Raw genomic sequence first — 22,903 nt, forward strand, 5'->3', positions numbered from 1 at the left:
GGATGTGTTTTTCCAGGGATGGGGAAGATGGATGTGTTTTTCCTGGGACGGGGAAGATGGATGTGTTTTTCAGGTGCTGGCCCATGACTTGCAAAATCTAGATGTTCTGCAGGGCTTTGCTGCCAACCTACTGTAAGTTATTTAGGGCAAGACCTAAACTGTGGGTGTTGGGCAATACTGACAGGCAGTCTGCGAGGAAGACCCTCTGATTCGAAGGGGAAGCAGAAGGCTACTGAGGGCCTGGAGTGCAGTGAGCTGGAGGTGGACGTAGGATCTTCAGTGCTTAGCCTTGACAACCTGGTACATTTTAAGGGCAGAATCCAAGGAGCTGGAAGGTTGACTTTTCAGACATCTCTCCTGGGCACAAGAGTTTGAGCTCCATCTCCATCCCAAACTGGGAAGCACTGAGACAGTGTCTTCTCCTTACATCCAGGGTAAGGAAGAGGATCCATGAGGATCCTCCATATCATGAAGATGCTTAAAATGAACATTTGTCATCTATCATTGGTTTATCAGCTGTCCCAACCCTTGTAACCTGACTAGAAAGTCCCATGTGTTTCTGTCAAAACATGGCACATGCGGGATGAGGGTTGCTGGGCTTTTCCGCAGCCCTCAGCTCCTGCTTCCACCCAGCTGGGCTTGAAGGAAGGCAATAAGAGTGATGTGGGTGGTGGTGCACGTGGCAAGGGAGGAAGTAAGAGGAAGAAAACAAGAAAATGATGGTTTTGTTCATTGGACAGTGAGGACCGTTGGGCTTGTCTCCTGGGAGAAGTGGGCAAAGTACATATTGACAGATCCGTGGTGGAGCTAGGACAAAAAGCCCTGCTGCTGCTCCCGGCACAGCGCAGCGAGGGGCTGGGTCTGCAGGGAACAGAGATTTATCTCTGTTTGCATGCTCATATTTTACAGGTAATTGGTTTATAGAGAAAACGGTTAGCCCGAGGATTTCAGGGAGGTGTTCTTGCAGCAGGGAAACAGGTTTTACAGGCATTTTGAGTGTCATATAGTCATCAAAGTAGCTGAGGTTCATTATGTGATTGGTGGGATGGGAGTTATTGTGGAGGATTCGTGTCCTTTTCCAAAATATTTTAATCAGCTTGAGGGGTTTGGGTCAGACCTTCAACAGCTTTGGTTCATGTAACGGGGCGGGAGGAGATTAGGGAATATTTCCTTTCCTAACTCTCCCCATCCCTGGAAAAAAAAAAAAACTAGAAGCAAGGGCAAGGCAATTCAGATTTATTTTTCCACAAATTAGCAGACTTCAACTGCGACTCCGTCTACGAGCCTGGCTGCAGACTGCCCGTGGCCTTGTACTGGCTCGTGTGCTGGGTTCTGTAGTGAACAACCCGCAGACACCAGGCTTCAGTGGGTTACAGTGCGGTCCGGTCCTGTTGGTGACATCTTGACCCGGGTCAGCTTGGGTTGCCCTAAGGCTGCATCTGTACTGCAGGGGAGGCAATTTCTGTTGTTTTTCCCAGGGAGGAAGAAGTTTTGACTCAAAGCAGGTTTCGTACTTCAGGTTATTTAAACATGATCAAAGTCAGGGGAATTTTATTTTAAAAACCCACTTGATTCTCCTAATCAACCATTTAAAGAGAGCATCTGGGGAAAAAATGATGGCTTTTGTACATTTGATTATTCACTTGATTTTTTTTTTATATCTGATGACATTTCCGCTGTTGGAGGAGAGATAGAGCTTCATTGACACAATTAGCGAAACAAACGATTATCACACTTTTTATTTAAACCTCTGCTGTTTGATCTGTTTGCCTGCGCTTTCATTACTCCTTCGCTTGGTTACGTTGCACAGTGATATCACCTTCCTGTGCTGCTACGGCTACAACGAAGCGGGGAAAAAAACCCTCTTTTGGCTCTCTGCTTCTCTCTGCTGTTTTTATTGCAGATGAACTGGAGAGCGATGCCAGCCCCAGCGTTATTTGAGTTTCCTTTCGGTGCTCGCTAGGTGTGATTTCCGGACCTGGCAATCGCCTGTGTTTGTGCGACAGATTTCATATCTTGAAATAACAAACAAAAATCCCAGCAACTCTATTCCCAGCACAATTAGTAAGATCAAATTAGAAAAAAAACCAACCAAAAACGAAACAACCCCCAGATTATGATGGCTTTATGTACATCGAATACTAGAATCTTTATGACTAATTCCCTGGGTACCATGAGCCACTTTGCTGGGATGTGTTTATTTTCTTGGAACGTGGAGGTGGGAAGCGTGGCTCTGCCTGGTAGGAGGTCAAAGAGGTTTGTTGTACATCAGGGCTGCGTGTTCCTGCGATGCTGGGGGGAGGATCCAACTGATGGATTGCGCCAGATCTTGGCGCAGGCTCCTGGTGCTGTGATGCTGCAAGCCACGGATCGATGTGTTCCTCTGAAATCAGGAAGACAAGCGGTCTAGCTGACCTGCTGCCTTCCAGCCCTTTCCATCCTTCTCTTCCCTGGAGGAGAAAACACCTAATGAGGTTTAGAAGGGTGAAAAAAGAAGGGAGGAAAACTTTCTCCTTTCCTCTGACACACACAAAAAAGAGAGTTTTGGAAGGATGTGTTTGTTAGTGAGAAGTTTTTCTCAGTTGCTGGCTTGTTTTCCTCCTCCTCTCACATCACCTGGCACCTGTGAGCATCTGGAGGTGGTGGCCCCATGGTGCACCAGGTGATGCTCAGTATGACATTCATTTAAATAAAACATGCAAATTTAAAAAAAGGAAAAAAACACCCCAAACTCAACCCTAAAAACTTCCTACTGTGCGAAAGTATGTCAAAAGCTATGGGTTTGTGTGGGAATAAGTCTCGTCCAGCGTGGAAAGAGCCTGGCTTGCTCTTGTGTAATGACTTGTCTCTTTGCTCTCTCCGAAGGTCCCAGCCCTGCACTTCCCACCGGTCCGCAGTAATGTTTGGAGGAGTCCGGCAGTGTGGTCCTTTCAATATCTCCCAAGGATTTTTAGGATCATGGGATCTATGGACCCCCAAAACCTTTTGGAGAAGGTCAACCGCGGACAAGAGCATCTGGAAGTTCCTACCGTCTTTTTAGCCTGTTTTTTCCTGGGTCGCCTCGTATCATCTGGGAATGAAGCCTCTCCGTCCTGAGGATTATAGCAAACTGGTCACTTACTGGAATACTCCCCTTGCATTTTCTCAAGATGGAGCCGTCGCTTTACCCAATAGAAGGATATTTTTTTTCTTCCAGAGCTTTTCCAGTGCAGGAGTGCTCATACTCAGCAGGTATGTAGATGGTTTTCTCATTCAGTAGCCAGCTAACTTTCCTGAAATTTAGGAATTAAATAATTTTATTTAATTACTAGCTTCTGCTAAAGGTGAGAGACATTCCAAAGTCCTTGGTGCTTTGTGTTGGAGGTGGCTTTTCCTCATTAGGACACAGACTCAAATTGAGATCCAGGTTTGTGTGGAGCAGTGGGGTCAGCATCTCCTGAGGGTTTTGATGCCCAACCTGAGTCTCCTATCTGAGGAGAGGGATGGAGGTGCTGGTATCTGGGATGGAGGTGTTCATGTCTGTCACTCCCTGTTCCTCCTCCTCGATTGCCCTGCGCTCCCGGGCAGCTGCCCATTGTGTTTGTAACCCACAGCCGGCACCAGCCGTGTGTGGATCTGCTTATTGGGCTTTGTCATCTGGTTTCAAAGGAGATGACACGAGTGTTTAATCTGTTTTTCCTCATCTTAATTTAACAGTGTTGCGACTGAAGAACGTCATTTTGAGGATGATTTATCCCATAAAAAAGGAGATGGCTTTAAATTTTTAAATTAAAACTATTCCATTCAGTGTAGACATGGTTAACTCAATAGCTGTAGTGAAAATGACCAAATTTGCATTTTTATAGTCATTTACAATGAGTTAGATTTTTGTGAAGGTGACAAATTTGGTTTTTTTTTTTTCTTTAATATCAGAAACAGATAGTTGTGTTGGTCTCAGCGGGTATCAGTTTGCTGTGAGAATAATTGTTTTTGACAATTATGCTGTTTTGGGTTGAATCTGCTCATGTGTGCTTGCGAACAGATCATTCCTAAAGGGTAGAGAAAAAGTTAACTCTTTGAATTTAGTTTAACTTATTTATTTTTACTGTACAAAGAGGAGATGCTGAAGGGAAAGGGCTGAAAATGCTTCGCTGTACATTTATTCTGCATTCCCATCAGCATTTAAAGTTTCATCTTCTTGCTTTGTAAGCACAATTTCGCATCAGATTAAAGGAAGGAAATGAGGGGGTAGAGCGTCTGCGGGGGGAGAACCAAAATTGGTCGCCTCACTCTTGAATTTGTCTGCGACCCGTAGGCCAGATAGAGATGGCAGACAAAGATTGAGGATGAAAAGGTTCTTTTTCACTATCAGGAGAGGCAGGCATTTGCCGTGCCTCTAACAGAGGCTAGAATTAATGATGGTGATTTGGTGGGTGAAAAGCATCATGCTGGGTTGGTGAGTTGGCTGGTGGTCAGACCTGTGCAGCGTGCTGAGATGGGACCTTCTCCAGGAGGAGGACTGCCTGGAGGCTCAGCCAAGAGCATCTGGAAGGTCCCGCTCCTCGAGGAGGATGGAGACCCCCAGCCTTGCTGGCGTGGGCTTTGCGCTCTGCCACAGAGGCGCCTGCTGGGACAGGGACATTCGGTGTTCGACTTCCCCGTGCTGAACTGTGCTCCTGCTTTGTTCACTTAGCATTTTGCAGTCTCGCTCAAAGATGTAGAAAATACACTGAGAAAATGATTGTACTTCTGCCTGATGCGGTGCCTCTTCTGAAGGCTTTCTCTGATGGCCAAGAGAGAGCAGAAGGGCAAATAGAAAACCCGTATTCTTCAGCAGACTCCACCAGTGACTCCATTTGCACCTCTGGTGAAGTCACCAAATAATTTGGTTTGTTTATTTGGGTCCGCATGTGGAAGATGATAAGATCACGTATAGCGGTATTTAGGTTTTCTCTTCTTCCCTAGCTTTTTATCCTTCAGCACAGAGGAACAATTTACTAAACCCAAATAAATGCTGTCCTGGTTCTGGCTAGGATAGAGTTAATATTCACCTGAGCTGGGTGGAAAACTGGAGCTGGTGGCCCCTATGGCTGGGGCACCCAGCTGGGATAGTTAACTAATTAGCTACCAGCTGGGGTTAGTTTACCCAAATTAGCCAAAGGGCTATTCCATCCCATCTGACATCATGCTCAGTGTATAAGTGAGGAGGGTGCTGAAGGGAGCTTCCTGCTGCTTGGAAGAAACTAGGTGTGGAGATTTGTTATAAGCAGTTATACTGTATTTGTTTTCCATCACTGTTTTGTTTTCTTCTGTTATTGCTGTTAAATTTATTTTTTGTTCCATCTCAACCCATGTGTTTTTGCTGTGTTTTTTTTTGTTTACCAGTTCTCCCTTCTGTCCCACTAGAGGGTGGGGGGAGGGGGGAGTGAGAGAGAGACTGTGTAGTCTGGTCCCGATTGGGGCTCAACTACGACAGTGCTCTTCAGCTTCACCTGGGCTTGCCAAGCCAGACCCCACTCCTGTTCAAATCTGCTGCAAAATGCTGGCTTGTGTCACCAGCGATGCCACTGATTGGGATATGTGTGAAAAATGTGTTTATTGGTCTCCTAGTCCTTGTTCCTCAACCTTTTAGGAAGAGCATCTCTGTGATTTGATGTGAGGGAGTTCCTTGGGTTTCCTCTTGTTTGGAGAGCCAGAAGAGGTGTGATCATCTCTTGTACACAGATTTCTTCATGGACCTTGAGGACGAGAAGAGGCTTGGCTACCCTTCTGAGTACAAGCAGTGCTCAAGGCTACCCAGAAAACTGGGTAGCGGTTGCTCTGCTCTGGTGGTGCAATCCCTTTGCTGCTTCTGGAGATGTCTGTTTGGAGATGGCACGCAGCCTTTCCGTTACCTGGGTGGCCTAGAGCAGCCCTGGAGCTGCCCGTGCTCTGCATTGCGTAGGTCTGGGCTGATACCGGGCGAGGAGAAAAGCCATGGTAGTACCTCAAATGTACCCCAGATCTTCCCCTCTGTGTTGCCCCTTGCAGAGGGAGTCCCAGCTGTCCCAGGTCTTGCAGGCACCTGAGAGCCTGGCGGTACCTGGGGGTGGCCTGAGAATTGGCAAAGAATGATATTTCAATTGCAAATTTACAGCTGTCTTTTATAGGGAAGAAAAATCACCTCAGGTTTTGTTCAGGGCTAGTCTTATCCTGCACAGATGTGGGGCAGCTTCAAAGGGAGTGTAATTTAAGGGCTTTCCCCTTGGTCAGCACGAGCATCTGGGCTGGGGGGCTGCCAGGTGCAACCCTGGGTGCTGGTTAAAAGATGGGCTCCATCAGCATTTAAAATGCTCGCTGATAAAATAGCAAAGCTTTTCAGTCAGGGTGCAGAGCATTGAGTCAAAATGTCCTTTAGGGGTAGGTCTGTGGACAGATGCATGTTAATAATTTAAAAAAAAAAAAAAAGATACAAAAAGTTTCACTTTGGCTGCTTGCGGGGGTAATGTGTCTGGGTGTGTGTTTCAAAAGCACATAACTGATTATAAAAATCAGAGATGGGCTAAGTCGGTATTAGCGACGGTCGGATGGGAGTGAAAAGCAGCCCTGGCACATTGCGGGGATGTTCTTGTCATGAGTAACCCCTCTCGCTCTCACCCCAGAGGAATGTTTTAGTGCCCAGCACAGACAAGCACTGAAATTGCAGGTTTGCAGAAGTTTTCAAATCTCTCCCCAGCTGGCAGAGAATAAAGGAATGGCGAGTATTTATTGGTTTAAGGGAAAAAAAAATAACCTCAAAGCTGTAAAATAAATTTGACGATGAAGCTTTTTTTAGGGAGTCGTACTTTCTTTATGGTTTGGTGAGTTGAATGTACCGGAGCCTGGCAAAGGAAGAGGATTTAATCTACAGATGCTGTCTCTTGCATGATGGTTTCCTGCTTCTAAAATTACTCCCAGTTCTGTGGAATTGGGGCTGAAACTAGTTTCAGTTTTCAGTTTGTGGACAACCTACCTTACCACTGCAGCCGGCTGGATTGGCAAGGGTTGGGGGCAACAAATGCAAGTTCGTGCTTGGAAAGAGTCTGATCTTGGCTGCCCAGTGTCCATTTGCCACCTTTAAAATACTTACAGCTGAGGCCCTGGATTCGCCTTTCCTCTGTTTGGGGAAAATGCTGAAGCCACTGACGCTGAAATTTACTTTGTAGGGGAGCGTGTCCGGGGTGAGGGATGCTGATGGGCCTACGCTCATCCTGCCCAAGGCCTGCTCAGACCCCAGGACTGCGGCTTGCAGTACATTGGCTTTTACAGCATGGGCAGCAGTGAGAGCCAGCTTGAGCGAAGCAAATTAATTGTATATCTCAGTCCTTAGGTTCTGCTAAACCTTCCTCTGCTTTTGCAGCGTGTGTTTTCGCTCCTTAGGTCTGCCCCTCTCTTGGGACGCAGGCAGCATCTCGGTATGGGCCCTTTGTGCTCTCATTGCAGGGCATCTAATGGAGGTTACAGAAGGCCATATTTCTATTTATTTCTACTTTTATTCCTATAAGTAAATAAATATTTATACATTTTTGAAGGTCTGGAATAATCCTGCTAATATGTGTTGCATGGTCCTGCATTTATCACTTTGAGATGTTGCTCGGTGCGTTATATTGACTGCAGCATCATAGTCGTTACTTTCAGAATAAAGATCTTTCTTAGTGTGCGATCTTTGCTTTATCCCCGAGTGCCTGCATCTGCAGGTGCTGACTTACAATGCATAGTAAGTATTAACTATCTGCTGACTTGCTGTGCTGCTTCAGGTTGCACAGGAAGCCTCGTTGCTCAAGCCAGCAAAGCGAGAGGATCTGCTCACTCCTGGATCCCTTGTATTGCTCCGATGGGCTCTGCAGAGCCACAGGAGTCGACAGGCTGTTTTCTTGGGCTCCCATCTGCTGAGCAACATTATGTGGATTAATATTGAGGAACTTGTCATGAAATTTGTCTCATGCCATGAAAATGTAAAACCTCCGAAGCTGGCTGGCATCCCAAGGCTGCGAGAGGCCCTTGGAGGGGCCGTTTGGTGAAGGTGGCAGGATTTGCACCGTCCCAAAGCCATGAATGGGATGTGATCTGCACAGTTTGTCATTAAGTTTTAATTGTCTCCAGGCGGATCTGGTTGCTGATTTTGGGCAGCAGACAAAAACTGCCAGGCGCGAACGGCTGCTGCGGGGCCAGCCTGCTGCTGAGGGAGTGCATCTGCGTGATCTTCTGGTCCTGCGGCGGGGAGCCCAGTGCAGAAGCACAAAATACTGGTTTGGGCAATTTTTTCTTCTGAGGGTGTTTCTTGAGCAGGAAGCAAATCTCACACCCATCCTCCTGATTTTTCCCTGGCAATATTTTGGGGTTCCTGTGATATCACTGGCTCTGCTTTTGCAGGAAGCCATCATTGTGCTGCCTCCTTTTTACCTTCACAGTGTCAAAGCCAGAAAGTTGAATTAGAGACCTGAGGCTCCAGCAGCAAAAAGGGGACCTGAGCATATGCTCTGCTGCTGTGCGATAAAAAGCCTGTGTATTTTCATATATGTTATCATAGGTAAGTTGGAGGATGAGGCACAGGTGCATCCCAGCCCTGGTGCCTCTGGACCCCTGCCCACCATCCCGACGAGAGATCCAGCTCCAGGCCGGGCTTGACACACCCCAGTTTTCCTGGCCAAAGGGGAGTACTGGGGGCATTCACTGGGGTGCTGAATGATGCTGGGACCCCCAGGGGCTATGGGGGCTGTTGGCTTGGCCACCCCCCAGTGTGAACGTGCCCTCTTGCCAGCTGACAGTGTCCCTGTGGCCACTAGATGCTGAGGTGCCATCACCCTCCCGGTTGGCACCATCCCTGGGTTTTCATTAAGATTTTTGCTTTCTGCTGAGGTTCCTGAGCAGTTTTATCCAGGGCTGCATTTACATCAGCATCAGGTGGTTTTTGTTTGACTTTTGCCCTACTTGAAAATTAAATACTGAGGTGCTAGGAAGAGAAGTGGTCTCCCAGATAAGCATTTTTCCCTGCTCTTCTGTAATTCATGGGGGAGCTGGCTTTCCCTGCCTGTGGATGACTAAGGAGGAAATTCTTTTATGCTTAGGATAATGCTGAAAGTTCACTGGAATTTTTTTTATCATGGGTTTATCACTTCCTCCCTTCGAATTCCTAACTCTTACTGTGCAAGGCAGGGAAAAAAATGATGGTGACCACAAGTTATGGAATTTGCCTTCTGTGGAAAAGATGCTGAACAGCTGAATGGTGCTCTCAGGTTTAAATGGGGGATTTGCTCCATATCCAGGTATAAAAACAGGCTGGGAAAGAGCTGTGAATATTCTAGCAGCTACTGTCTTTCAAATGCGTTTTTTTTAAATGTTGAAGTTAATTATTGCTTGTATCTCCTGAATATAGGTGAATGTAAGCCCCCTCGTCGTACAGATGGGGAGGAGGTTTGGATTTATCGCAGGTCTCTGAGAGATGGCAGGGTCAAAGTCAAGTTTATGTGTAAAGAGTTTCTGGTTCATCTTGTTAATCTCCAAACCTCCCCTTTTTTATAGAGGGGATCTGGATGTGTGTCCCTGGAGAACACAGATGGAGTTTGGCTGGACGAGCACCTTTGAGAGCCTGTGTTTTTCAGCTGAACGTGTGTTTATTCTTGTGGTGTTCGCTTCCCGGTGGTGTTACCGTGATTGCGCTGTCGATCTTTCTGCAAAGGCTTGGCAACACTGCCGAAAAGCTTTGACACTGCAGAGTTTTGTTTACTTGTGAAAGTATTTTTATATTTTGGATCTCTATTATTCATCTCTTGTGCTGAAAGTGACATTATATCATAAAATTGCTCTTAGATTTCAGAGCTTTGAGGAAAAGCTGTTTTTTGTCCCTGGCTCCCCGTGACAGTGCTAGGAAGTGCCATACCCCTTGTATCTCTGTAGTCCCCTTTTATGAATTGTGAGTGACAGCAGGGAAGTATAAAAGAGTGTGGAGGAGCTGGTTTTGATGTTCGTAAAAGGCTTTGATAAAAGATGCAGCACATAGACTTGATATTATTTCCTATTTTTAGCTTCTTAAGAGCATAAAGCGCTCACATCCAGTATTTATGTAAAAGGAGAAAGGAGGCTGTATTTCTTCTTTTTTTTTTCCTTTTTTTTTTCTTTTTTAGGACGAGGTGAGTTAAAACAGAAAAGCATCTCTTCTGCGCCCCAGTAAAATTTTCCTTTCTTCCGTGAAGCATCCATGTCTGTCTTCCATGAAGCATCGGTAAAGCGGGTCCCATGGTTTTAGTGGTACGGGTGATGCTGGAGGACACCGGCTGTGATTTCCAAGGCTCCTTGGTCAGGGGCTTGTGCCTTCCACCTCCCGGTTACGGCTGGCAGCAGCGGACCCACCAGCCACGGTGATGTGTGGGGTAAGCCCTGCGCTTCCGATAGTGGGTCTCTCCCCCAAGACCTGGAGAAATAAAACCTGGGAAAGCCAGGGCAGCCTCTCTCCTTTCTCTAAAAGTCAGATTGCCTGCAGTAAAGGCATCTGTCTAATAAGTAGCTTTCCTTGCTCTGTAGAGATGAGAAGCTGTGCGCAGGCTGGGTAATTGGGGTTTTACTGATGAAAGCGCTTGTCATTATTTCCAGCCTCTTACATGTTGCAGTCTCCTCTTTAATCTCGTCTGTCAGCGTGGCTGGCTTGCTGTGGGCCCGCGTGCTCGTGCATATTCATGTGCATGTACATACGAGCACATCCATAAAACTTCATCAGCTGCTTTCCTGTGTGCATGTGCGTAAGCATGGCCAGATAGAAGATCTGTGTGAGAGGAGTGTGAGTAGTACATGCACACGTGGCATTGGCGTGGTCATTTGCATGTTTGGGGCCTTTGTTCATGCAAGGGCTTTCATGCTCGGTATCGAGACTCCTAATGATGGCAGCCTGCAAGCCTTGAGACCCACCTGGTGACAAAAGCCACCCTCTTGCTCAACACTGCATTTTCTGTTTTATTTGGGTGAAATGCCTTGAAACACCCTGTGCAGGTGAGAACGGGTCCTGTTATCCCCTGGAGGACTCTGGCACAGAGCAACGTTGACGAGTCCCACCTTGCTGCGGTGCTGATAAAGAGTTTATCCCAATGGGATGAGCACAGCGAAAGCTGTCAGTGAGAATTCTGAGTTCTTCAGCAAGGGGCCATTCAAATCAGGTGCTGGGTTTGAAGTAGCTGGACTTGGCAAGGACATCCCAACCTCTCACCCATCTGAGGTGAATAAGCACCTTCTGCTCAGGCCCTCATGCAGGAACTTTTACATGAAACCATAAAAACGAAGGATATTACAGCCTTGGGTGGTCATTAGAAGATGCTGAGAAGTGTGTTTGCTTGGGTGGTGTCTTCCTGCCTCCGCTGTTCCTCTGGGAGCTTGCAAAGCTGGACGCTGAGCATCTACAGGATGGGATGCTCCTTTGGGATGTGTTGGTGTAGCACTATGTCTGGTTGATGGCCTCACCTCTCGTGTGCACCTTCATGGTGGGGAGTCTCCAGTTGTATCTCAAATGGAAGCCTCCAGGATTGTATAACTGGGCCAACACATGACTTTAAGGGATGAATAAATTGAAGTCACCAGATCTGCAACACAGTTTTACTTTTTTTTCTTGGCTTACCCATGAAACTGTGTCACACCATGTGCAAGGAGGTGCTGTCGTCCTATGCTCTGTCACTTGTTGGACTTGGCCAGCTTGTAGCAGAGGAGTGTCAGGATGTACAAGTGTCTTTTCAACTTTTGTCCAGTTAGCCAAAAGTCTGGGTGCCCTCAGTTGTTCCGTAAGATATGGGAGGACTTTATTGTGCTGTTGGAGTGGACATTATGGTAAATTAGAAAAGCTGCTGCTGAATCCAGGAGAGATGAAAGGGCCAAGTCAGGGTGGGACTTGTTGAGCCGCAGTGACACCATGCTGTGCCCCACCTGTGGCAGGTTGATTGTACGGACTTGGACGCTCAGAGGTGTTGGTGCATGCTGTGCAGCAGCTCAGGAGCTTTGGTTGCATTTCCAGAAGCAATCCAGCTGCCTCTCTGCGAGTTGGGGAGGAGTGGGCTCTGGAGCACACTGGCTCCAGAAACCCATGGCTCTGTGGGGCAGAGCTGTGCCAAAGCATCTGATGAAACATAGACCTCGGCTGGCGGGAGCTGCGGTTCCTCTTCTTTTGGAAGAAGCTGGGAAAGGTGCCCCAAAACAACCACCGGAGAAAGTGTCCAGATGAAAGGTCTGGTAAGTGTCAGGGTCCCCTCTGCCATGTTTTCAGGCTCTTCTGTAATCAGCTGTCGTTTCAGGATCTGGGCATATTGGACCTCAGCAAGTATGGATTGAAACTTAAACAAACAGTGACTCTTCTATAAATATTTAGCTCACACTGTTTAGGAACTGCTGGGAGCAGGAGGCAAAATAAATTTAAAGTTCATGACTGTCTAAAAAAACTATTGGAGGATGGCACTTGGTTGCCGGATTGACTGATGTGTAGGTTTTGAATAGCTGTGCCTCCTCTTTTTTTTTTTTTTTTTTTCCCAAAGAAAATGATGTATTTAAGCATCCCTTTCAGGAACATGATGTTGCACTCTTCCTCTGTTTAAATGGCTGCATTGGGAATTCAAATCAATGCAAAGTCTAGAGAAGAGGCTGAGGGGAAACCTCATTGCTCTCTACAACTAACTGAAAGGAGGCTGTAGGGAGGCAGATGTTCGTCACTTCTCCCAAATAACTAGTGACAGGACAAGAGGAAATGGCCTCAAGTTGCAGCAGGGGATGCTTAGGTTGGATATTAGGAAAAATTTCTTTACTGAAAGAGTTGTCCGGCACTGGAACAGGCTGCACAAGGAAGCAGTAGAGTGACCATCCCTGGATGTGGTCAAAGAATGTGTAGATGTGCACTTCAGCACATGATTTAGTGGACATGCTGGTGTTAGGTTGCTGGCTGGACTTGATGATCTTAGAAGTCTTTTCCAACCTTAAAGATTCTATGATTCTATGAACAGTCTTCTTCAGCTTGGCTGGTTGAGCTGGGTGCCCAAGAGGAGCCATGATATAGAGTAAATGGATGATGTTCCCTGACCCTATGCATCTTTCTTTGCAAATTTGGCCTGGTCATCTGAAGTACATACATCTGCATGGAAGAGGGGGATGTGTCTCTGAGTGTGTGCTTTTATCTGGCCACCTTGATACCAGGACAGTGGCTTGCGCCCGGGCTGGCTGCTGACAAAGGAGCTGGGGTCCCTGGTGGGGCTTGTGTAGACAAGGCTAAATCTTGGGTTGCCACATTGTTCCTGCTCTTGCAAAAGTCTTGATAGCAAGGTAGACCTATCCCTGTCAGCCTTTTTTGCCTCTTAAATATGAAGATAATATCCTTTTTTTACCTTGAAGAGCTCTTGCAAGAATGGAAAAGAATGAAAGGTGCTGATAAGAAACGGTATCAGTAGCTGAGACGGGCAGAGGCGCATGTGCTTTGAATAAGCAAGGAACTTCACCACACACAACAGTCTGGGATTATTGATTAAAAAGAAGAAAAAAGATCAAACATTGATTATTCACTTTCTCTCTCTCTTTACTCTTCTAATACAAAGTAGTTGCAATTGGACTAGATGGTGGTTGTAGGTCCCTTCCAACTGAACTACTCTACTGTACTCTACTCTGTCTTATCCTGCAACCTGATTGAGTTGAAGATGTCCCTGCTCCTTGCAGGGGACTTGGACTAGATGACCTTTAAAGGTCCCTTTCAACCCAAACTATTCTGTGATTCTGTGATTCTAATGTGACAATAAACCAGAAACACCTGGCATGCGCTGTGAGAAGCTTTGCAACTGCTGGCACTGTCTCTGCTCCTGCTTGCGGCATCCTGCGGCTTTGTGTGCCTGGATGCTTGACGTGCCCTGTCCCGGTGGTTGACTGCTTTGCCTGGGAGATTAATGGCAGAGGAGAAAATGTTAGGGAAGGGTGAGTAAGAAAAAGGTAAAATCCTCGTTTGTCAGCTCATTGAAACCACTGTTGGGGTTTGAGAGAAAATGTCAGTGTTTGAGTTGGATGCAATGGTGGGCTTGATGGTTTTTCTCTTTCAATAGTTTCTTTTAGTGCCCTTCCTAATTTAAAAGGAGAGATCTAAATTATTAATATTTTATCTCTGAAGCGGAGGGATTCCAAAGCCTTTGGCAAGTCTCTGCTAGAGCATCTAACATAGCAAAGAGCCTCATGGTTTTTCCCGACTCCATCTTTGACAGAAGCCTCTCCTTGTGTCCGTGAGAAGCACTAAATCTGTGGAGGTGGACAAAGAGCTTGATTTATGTGGAAGGTAATTTTCTCCAATGGTGTTTGGCCAGAAAACATAAAGATGATAATGATTTTTATTTTTTGGCACAGCCTTTGCAGATTGCCATGTTCCTGACTGTTGCTGAAGCAGCACTCTGCCACGGGTGAATGCCTGCGCTTGGACTGGGATGCTTGGGTGCTGCCTGTGAGGGATGGGTGCCCTTACCTGGTCGTTTTGGTCCCAATCCCTGCAGCATCCTGGAAGTGAGAGACAGCAGAGGCTTCAGTCGTCAGTCCTCACCAAAGCTGGAGCTGGAGCTCAACCCTCCATTTAGATTTACAACATGTTTGCTCACTGAACCTCCCCATTCACTTTGGGTGTTTGTCCTGATTTTGTACCAAATCTCCTTGCTACTTGAACTGAAGAATAAAGTATTATAACTTTGGCTCAGGGCAGCTGTCCAAGGGATATATTGGGATACACTTGGCCTTTGAAAAGAAGGACTTCAGTCTCCAGCCCTGTCAGTCTCTCTGGCTCCTGGAAGTTTTCCTTCCAAATGGTTACTTCCAACCTCAGAGAAGGAGTTTGTGTTTTTTTCAGAGCTATGATTAATACCGTTTTTACGCTTCGTTGCAAAATGCCACACAATGAATGAGACCAGCAGGGTGGTGCTTTATGGGGGGGGAAGGGAAAAAAAAAAATCATCAAACAAATGCTTTCAGATGCTGTTTTGGATGAGTGATGTGTGTGTGTGTTATATAATCTTCTGCAAACTGTGAGGTTGCATTCTTATTAAAAGGAAGGGCAAAAAAAGGCTTAAACCTCATCTATGGAAAGAATGTCAGAAATAGTTGAGAAATTGAATAATTACAGTCTTTTTGCACCACGTCAGTGAAAGCGAAGTTAATATGCAGGATTTCAGTGCAATATGTCTTTGCAATTACAGAATCACAGAATGGTAGAAGCTGGAAGGGACCTGTGGAGGTCATCTGGTCCAACCTCCCAGCCCAAGCAGGGCCACCTACAAGCAGTTGCCCAGGACCACGTCCAAGTGGTTTTGGACTATCTCCAGGGATGGAGACTCCACAACCTCCCTGGGCAACCTGTGCTGGAGCTCGGTCACCATTACAGCAAAATTAGGTATAATACATTATATTTCAGTGAGCTGGTCATAGATTCCTGCTCATTCCTGGTGCAGCTTGGAAAGTTTGGGGGATGCGCATGTGGTTTTTGGGTTGGGAGTTGACCTGACTGCGCGGGGGATGTGGGTCTGCAGCTGAACCCTGTGGCTCAGGCTCAGCAATGCTTGGTTGGGCTTGGTGCAGGGTGCTTAGGATCTGGTTCCTCCTCCTGGTCTCTAGTGTTTCCTCCTGTCCTCCCTCCATAGAAAACAGTAGCCATTGTGTGTTGTCCTGGGTGCATTCTTTTTTCCCCAAAGTCACTTTCTTTTCATGCTGTTTGGATTGCTGGTAAGTGATGGGAATGGCAGGAATGAGACGATGGCTCCTGGTGAACGCTACCCCTGTCCGCAGACGCGTCCCGTCAGCATGTTCAGCCCTCATGCCAGTGACAGGGGTGTTTTTTCATTAAAAATAGACCACAGACAATGCCACTTCCCAAGGACTGTGATTTATCATTTAATAACAAGTGGTTACTCATTTCCTTTGGAAAACTTGCTGGAAGTCTTATTCTGCTTTCTCCCCTTGCTTCCTTTTTTAAAAAAAATTCCTTCAAAGCCTTGCATTACCCTTCAGAGCCACTGTGTCTTTTAAATGAAGTGTTCCCTTTTTAAGTGGAAATCATATTTATGATTTAAAGATCATGAAAAAACAACTCTTAACCCTTTGGGTGTGAGCTTTTCTTTGTAAGCTCTTGCAGCCCTGGAGTCCCAGCTCAGCCAAGGGAAATCGCAACGGAGAGACAGCTGAGTAGGTGAGACTTGAAGAAAAACGGAGACGCTGATCCTGAATATGGAGTGGATGATCTGCTTGATCTGGCTTTGAAGAAAATTTCAAATAACTGCAGAACTCATATCTTCTGAGTTGCCAGCTCTTAACTGGCACACCTCCTGGTTGCAGCAAGTTTTCCTGAAGGATGGAAGGCTTGCAGAACTACTAAGCAAACTCATACCAAGTCTGGTATTTTAGTGACTTAACCAAAAAAAAGTGCCGAAAGCTGTTGAGTGGTTCTTGGGAAAAGCCTGACAGCTCGGTAAACAAACTCGGAAAATGTACTGAAGGTGAAATCATCATAAGTGGGTACTTAAGAAGCTAAAATAAATGGTTTGCTGTTGGATCAGGAAGACATTTTGAGGGTCAGTAGCAGATTAGATGGTAGACTGCAGAGGATACAGGAGGTGAAATGCAACCAGAGGCATTGCAGGTGCTTTAGGTGATAGCATCTTCTCTTACAGGTGTCTTAATGAGCTGCAGGGGTGGTTTGAAGACAAAAAATAAATGCAGTAAAGACAAGTACAAAGCAATGCTCTTGGAATGCACATACCCAAAATGAGCAATAGCAGGTTAACTGCAGAAGAGGATCCGGGAGCTGGAGTGGATCACAAGCTGGTTGTGTGTGAATTGACAGTCAGATGGTGTTACAAGAAAGGCAGATCTTGAATAGCCCTCAGAAGAATGGCAGAGGTCATAATTCAATCTCGATTGTCATATAAAACCTCGCTTGAAATACAGCATCCAGTCTCAGCCTCTGTGTTTTTAATATGCAAGCAGGCCGCTTGGGAAGATGCTGATGATTATACTGCAGCTCGTCATGCCGTGAGTTGTGGAGTCGCACCCTGCGTGTCCACACTATGAGCTGGGACAAGGAACTTTTCTAGTATAGGAAAAGCTGAAAGGTGTCCCCAAGATTATTTTAAAGTATGGCTACATGGTTTTGCCTGGACAACAGATGGCATGCAGGAGGAAGGAAGGACGGCAGGGAGAGGAGAGGTGTTTGAGCACCTGGTAGGATCATAGAATCATTAGGGTTGGAAGGGACCTTTAAAGGCCATCTAGTCCAACCCTCCTGCAAGGAGCAGGTATGTCTCCAACCAGATCAGGATCCTCAGAGCCCCGTCCAACCTGGCCTTGAATGTTTCTAGGGCTGGGGCATCAACCACCCCTCTGGGCAACCTATGCCAGTGTCCCACCACCTTCATCATAATTATTTTTTTCTTCTATCATGTTTGAATCTGTCTCCTTCTATTTTAAAACCATTACCCCTTGTCCTATCACAACGGAGTTGAGACTTGAAGGGAATATCACAGATTTGAGACATCCAGGAAGGTGGTGTGAGGAGTGCAGCACCTGATGTCTCTCTGAGGACAGAACTAGAAGAAAATTGCAGACAGGGAAGTGCTTCTCTGGATGCTGCCTTCCAGTGCATCATCTCCATCAAGCCTGGTAGCAGCAGGGTAGGCTGGCATTTCTCAAAGCATAGGTTCCAGCTCCTGGTGATGGTGGTGAAGGAGAATGAGTGATGCTGGAGCTGGCCCAAAAAAGTGTTAGAAACGGCTTTGTTAGCTGCGCAGCAGCCCTTCCCGGATGGTGGGGCGAGCGGTGCTCGTCGCTGGGAACTGTGGCCGAGTCCTGCTTCCTTCTTGGCAGAGCTGTGCCGGTGTTGCCTTGGAGAGCGGCACGAAGACAAACAAGCCGAGAGAGGGCTCGGGGCTGGGTAGCTCTTTGAAGTCTCTTCTGGCCCAGTGTTTCTACAACCCTTGCACTCAGATTTTGGCGTGGCCTCCTTCCCCATCAGTCTTGCCGAGGCCAAGTGTCCCAACACCTCCTCCTGTTCTGAGTCCAGATTTCCAACGTTACTGCTTTGCACTTGGTTTCTCGGCTCTTGGGAGTAGTTTGGTTGACCACTAATTCGTCACTCCGTGCTGTGATGCAAGGGGATGGTTTCCTTCTTTGCAGATACTGCCTCTGCCGTCTGACGGTGATGCTGCTCGGCTGGCGTTTGCAGCCGGTGGGAATGCTCTGGATGCGGTCCTAGATGATTCAAGCTGATACTTACGATTAAATGCCTGGTCTGTTCTGCCCTACCAGCTGTACCCCCCAGGGAAAAGAGGGGTTTTATTGCGAGAAGAAAGGATATTCTGGTGTTGGTTGGTTGATAATAAGAATGCGTCGCATCAAAGCTGAAACAGTGTGTGCTGGGTTTTAAAATCACAGGAGGATGTAAAAGTGCCTTGAAGAGGAAGATCGTAGATAGGCAGACCTGCTGGCTACATCTGATCTATTTTTTTTTTGTAGGCTCAGAGCTTTCCCCTACGGTTTGCAGGGTTCCCTTCCCTTGCTGCATCCTGCACAGTGTCTGCACCTGCTGTCTTGGAGGATGCAGATGTCAGCCTTGCCAGGAGGATTTAGGCTTCAGTTCTAGCTATATTGATGCTAAAATTCACCAAAAAAAAATTATAGACTCGTTATAAATGCTTGCTGTGCTTGCTTGTGACATGCTGCTGCTGAATCTGACTTGTGTTGATCTAGATTGCTTAAAAAATAAAAGCAGCATGGTAATTTGTCATAAAAAGGGTACAGAGACAGTGAAGAAAAAAAGAAGCAATTTGCTATTTATTGCCTTTTCAAGGCTAACAGGCTGGGGCTTACACTGAGAAGATGTCAAATCCCCAGGCAGTTCCTATGCACCACATGATATCAGAAGGAGTGACCTCCAAGTGAAGCTTGCTGGATGGGGAGTGTGTGGCAGGGCTGGCATGGCAGGACTGCTGGTAGCGGTGCTTCAGAGCTCCTCAGTATGGTCAGTCAGGTCGTGGTGGCATCTTGGGGACATGTCTTTGGGCATGTGGAAAACCCATCTCCAGCAAAACGCAATGGGTGGTTTGGGCAATGCTGAAGGTCTTTGTTTCCTGAAATGCTCAGAAGGGGCAGGGAGAGCCTTGAGCACTGAGGGTGAACTCCAGGTCTGTGCCAAATTCTGCTCTGCCTGACACGGGTGCGGGTCCTGCTCACGGTGCTCGCATGGGGACCTCGCCTGGGGAAGTCTCTGGAGGACAGGGTGGTGACACCTCAGCACGCTGCTGTGCTTCTGGTAATGAGTCCATGAGGGTATTCCTGGTGGCTATGTCTGCCAGAATCTCTGGCCACATGTGGCCCTTTTGCCCAGCTCTTGCACATGTTGGGGTTATCGCTGGCTCCTCTCACCGTTGGTGTGTTTTGGCTGCTCTCTAGTGCTCCCTGTATTTTGCCCCCTTCCTTCTGTAGATTTCCAACCCATAATCATTATTATCAGCATGTTTTAGCAGGGCTCCCGCTGACCTGTACACTCTTCCTCTCTCTGCTTGGGCTTGATAAAAAGCTGCATGGAAGAGTCTGCTCGTGTTTGGTCCAGGGAAGACCCCATGCCTGCATCCATCCATCCACCCACCCACGTCTGGTGGGCAGGAGGATGTGTTGGAGGAGAGGAGCTGGGGCGAGTGCATCCCCAGGTTTCCCTCTCCCCATCGCCCTCCACCTGCTCTGCGGATGGAGAAGAGCCGTTAAAGTTTTGCTGTTACCATTTTGCTGCCTGCCAGCCCCGGGCCGACGGTAGCGGTGATGATGGGGCACATGAGCCTGAGGAAGCACCCGTGTTTGCAGCTGCTGCAGCTGAGTAATCCTCGAGCTCTTCAGGGGAAATTGGTGGTTAAAGCAGCGTTTTGTGCTTTGATAGGGGTGAAAAAGGGATTCTGATATTAATTGATAAAAAGTTCTCTTTGGAAGTGTGGAGGCTGGCTGTGATCAGACGTTTCACAGCTCCTGTCAGCAGGTACCAGGCAGATTTCCCCTGATCCAGGCAGGGAAGCTGCACGTCTGGGGGCAGCATCCGTCCTGCTTGGCCACCATCTGTCTCGCCTCTGTTCGCCTGCTCCAAAAATCTTTCCCAGAGGCTGACCTGATGACATAGAGCTGGCAGGAGGAATAGAATGGAGGTCCTTGGAGTGAGACTCTGCCTGGAGATGTTCAATGTCTTCGTTCTTCCCTCCATGTGTTTGTCCCAGGGCTGTTGGTGCTGCAGGGCATGCTGAGCAGGTGGATACCAAACAGCGTTTGTACCCAGCTGGATCATCCATCCTCTGGTCATTTCTCCTGCGAAGGTGTCTCAGGTGGGTTCAGCGCCTCGCCTGGGTGGTACCTGCATGGGGCATCCCTGCTGTGGAGAGCGCTGTGCCATCCTCCTGGGATGGATGCTTGCGCACGCCTTTGCTTTCGCCTGCTCATCTCCCAGCACGCTTGCTAGGTGTAAGGAATCAGTGTGCTGAAAGTGGGGAGCCTCTGCCAGCAACTGCCGAATGGTGATGGACCGGGCGCTGCTCTCCGTCCCAGCTCCCTCTCCTCCTTGCTGTCCCCAATTTTCTGCTTGCCTCTCTCCAGCCGCACAGCTGGGGTCTGCTGCTGGCCGTCACCGCGGTGAGGCCTTGCCCTGGCACCTTCCTCCGCTCTCCGTCTCTGCTTTTCCCTCCCTCTCTGGCTGCCGGGTTCCTCTAATCGACTTTGGTGCTTGTCCCGGGAACAGCCTCTCAACACACACAAACCAGGAAGGCTAAAATAACACTTCAAAATTGTTAAATAAATAGCGAACGGGTTCTGCTTAAATGGGAAACGCGGCTTAATTTGTTAAAGGTTTTTTGTCTTCCCTCAGACGGGGGATTCAGCTGGGCGTGTGTGTGAAGCGTTTCTTGCAGCTTCTAATCTGCGTGTCGTGGCCCCAAGTGGGCAGAGAAGGATTATACGACTCCGAGTTACTAAACACTTACAGTAAAAGTGTAGTCATCCTGAACCTCATCCAAAGAGCTTGAAGTTTTTTTTGGTTTTTTGGTTTTTTGTTTTTTTTTTTTTTCCCTCTCTCGCGGCAGGATGCTGCTGCGTCACTTGCATTCTTCACCCCGGCCGCCTTGTTGGGAAGGCAGAAATCCTCCGAGCCGGGCGGTAACTCTTTCCAGGCTGCCAGCAGCGGTCCAGGCACTTACATCCCCCTCCATTCCCCCTCTGAGAGCTTTGTGCACAGGGGAAGAGCATGCTCTCTGCCGCAGCAAAGGAGCGGCTGCCCACGCAGGCAGAGGTGCCTGTCTTCCTGAAACTCAAAAACCACTCATTTCTCTCTTGCACCTTTTCAGATCTTGAAGAAAAATAAAAAAGCAGTTACTGTTGTGTGAGTGAGGATGGGTAGCTCTGGGTAAGAGTTTGGAAAATACCCAGGGAAAACGACTGCCAGCAAAGGCGCTGAGAGAGAGCAGGGATTGACTTGGGTACCAAAATGCGTGTGTCAGGTTGAGAAATGTGTTCCTCGGGAAGGACACGGGAAACTGGCTGCTTCCCAGCACACACCTCCCTCCCGGGGCTCACTCCACGGGAGCCTGGAGAGGTGGCACCGGGGCTGGTTGTCTTCTGTGCCTTGGTGCTGAGCGGGCTGTCCTCACTGGTTCCTGCTTTTTATTCTTTCTGTCGTCTCTCAGAAGATGCTCCCCCGCCTGCCTGCCCATCCAGCCGGGTTCGGAGCCTGTTGCCCTGCTGCCTGCGTGCAGAATACATTAGCAGGTTTTTCTGAAGGTATCCCAAGGCTTGGTTTGTTAGAAAGCAAGATGCTGTCTAAGATTGTGCTGGCAATTGCCTCTCCTAAGCACCAAAAGGCGCCCTGCTATGTTACTTTAGCAAGGAAGGGATATGGAGATCACTGTTGTGGCTGGGGCAGCAGGGCTCAGAAGACTGGGCGGGCACCTGAGTGGCTCAGCATCTGCTTCCTGCAGAGCTGTGCACCGAGAGTCGTGTTCTGCTGCTCTTTGCAAGTAAAAAAGGAGTAAGGTCAAGTGAGTTTCTTTATAGGTCGTTAATGGTGCGGTCGGCTCACCCCTGGCTTTCCGAGGGACTGTTCCTGATCCGGAGTGGTTTCCGTGCCCGCTCCGCGGAGGTGCCAGGGCTGCATGGCACAGGAGCGAGCTGTGGTCCCGCCGGGTACCAGGGCATCCGTGCCGTCTGTGCAGAGCCGTGGAGATCCATCTTTCTGGTTTTTCCGGGTTATGCTTCCTCCCTGCCCTCCCTCACCCGCGGTGGGGGTGGATGGACCACGCCTGGGCTCACCTTTCTCCATCGCTCCTCGCTGCAGCACTGCACGTGGGGCTAGTGATGCAGGAGATGCACCTCTACACTGGGATCTGCTGTTCTTTCAGTCTCGTCTCTCTTTTTTTTTTTTATACATGAGTTATCCCAGCCCAGTGTTCTGAATAGTAGAAACTTGTCTGTGTTTTGGGAGACAGTTGTTTCTTATTAGTAGCTGAATGGGGAAAAAATAACCCTTACTCCCTGTAGTGGGAGTTGCATGAGTCAAAATTTTACATTTCCTTCTTCAGCTCCCCAAAGTCGTTTGTGTAAGAATGAGTTGTGGGTCAGAGAGGGGCTCTGCCCCCTGCAAGGGCTGTCTGTCTGTCTGAGTGCATCGTGAGAGCAGAGTAAAACTGCAGTCATGGCCTGAGCGCGGATACCCAAAATTAACATCAAAGGGAAGGGAAGGAGTTGTCTGATTACAACCTGCAAGCCTTTGATTCTTTGTGACCATGATACCCTGAGCCTGGTTATCTCCAGCATCAGTGATGCTGCAGTGATGGAAGCAGCTGATTCTCTATGGGAAGAGGAAGGTTTTATAGAAGGCATAATAATCTCTCTTAGATGTTTTAATTTT

General features: G+C 47.8%; 1 protein-coding gene across 9 annotated transcripts in view; it reads left to right on the forward strand.

Annotated features, from left to right (window-relative positions):
• The window catches only part of LOC147601859 (uncharacterized), a 74,644-nt gene that overhangs the window by 35,165 nt on the left and 16,576 nt on the right, over positions 1-22,903 (forward strand). For 5 of the 9 annotated variants that reach the window (XR_015257899.1, XR_015257897.1, XR_015257896.1 and 2 more), the window contains exons 2-4: positions 2,866-3,231; positions 14,341-14,393; positions 20,229-20,333. Coding sequence is in view for 2 of the 9 variants with exons in the window: in XM_086742619.1 (XP_086598745.1) it covers positions 14,356-14,393; positions 20,229-20,333 (143 nt within the window). In the remaining 7 variants the exon portion in view is untranslated. Of the gene's footprint in view, positions 1-2,865; positions 3,232-14,340; positions 14,394-15,176; positions 15,346-20,228; positions 20,334-22,903 lie in introns of those variants that run through there. The other 4 variants (XR_015257901.1, XR_015257900.1, XM_086742618.1 and 1 more) reach the window with 2 other exon arrangements.

Source organism: Chlamydotis macqueenii, chromosome 2, assembly GCF_036417535.1.
Source record: "Chlamydotis macqueenii isolate bChlMac1 chromosome 2, bChlMac1.mat, whole genome shotgun sequence".
NCBI lineage: Eukaryota > Metazoa > Chordata > Aves > Otidiformes > Otididae > Chlamydotis > Chlamydotis macqueenii.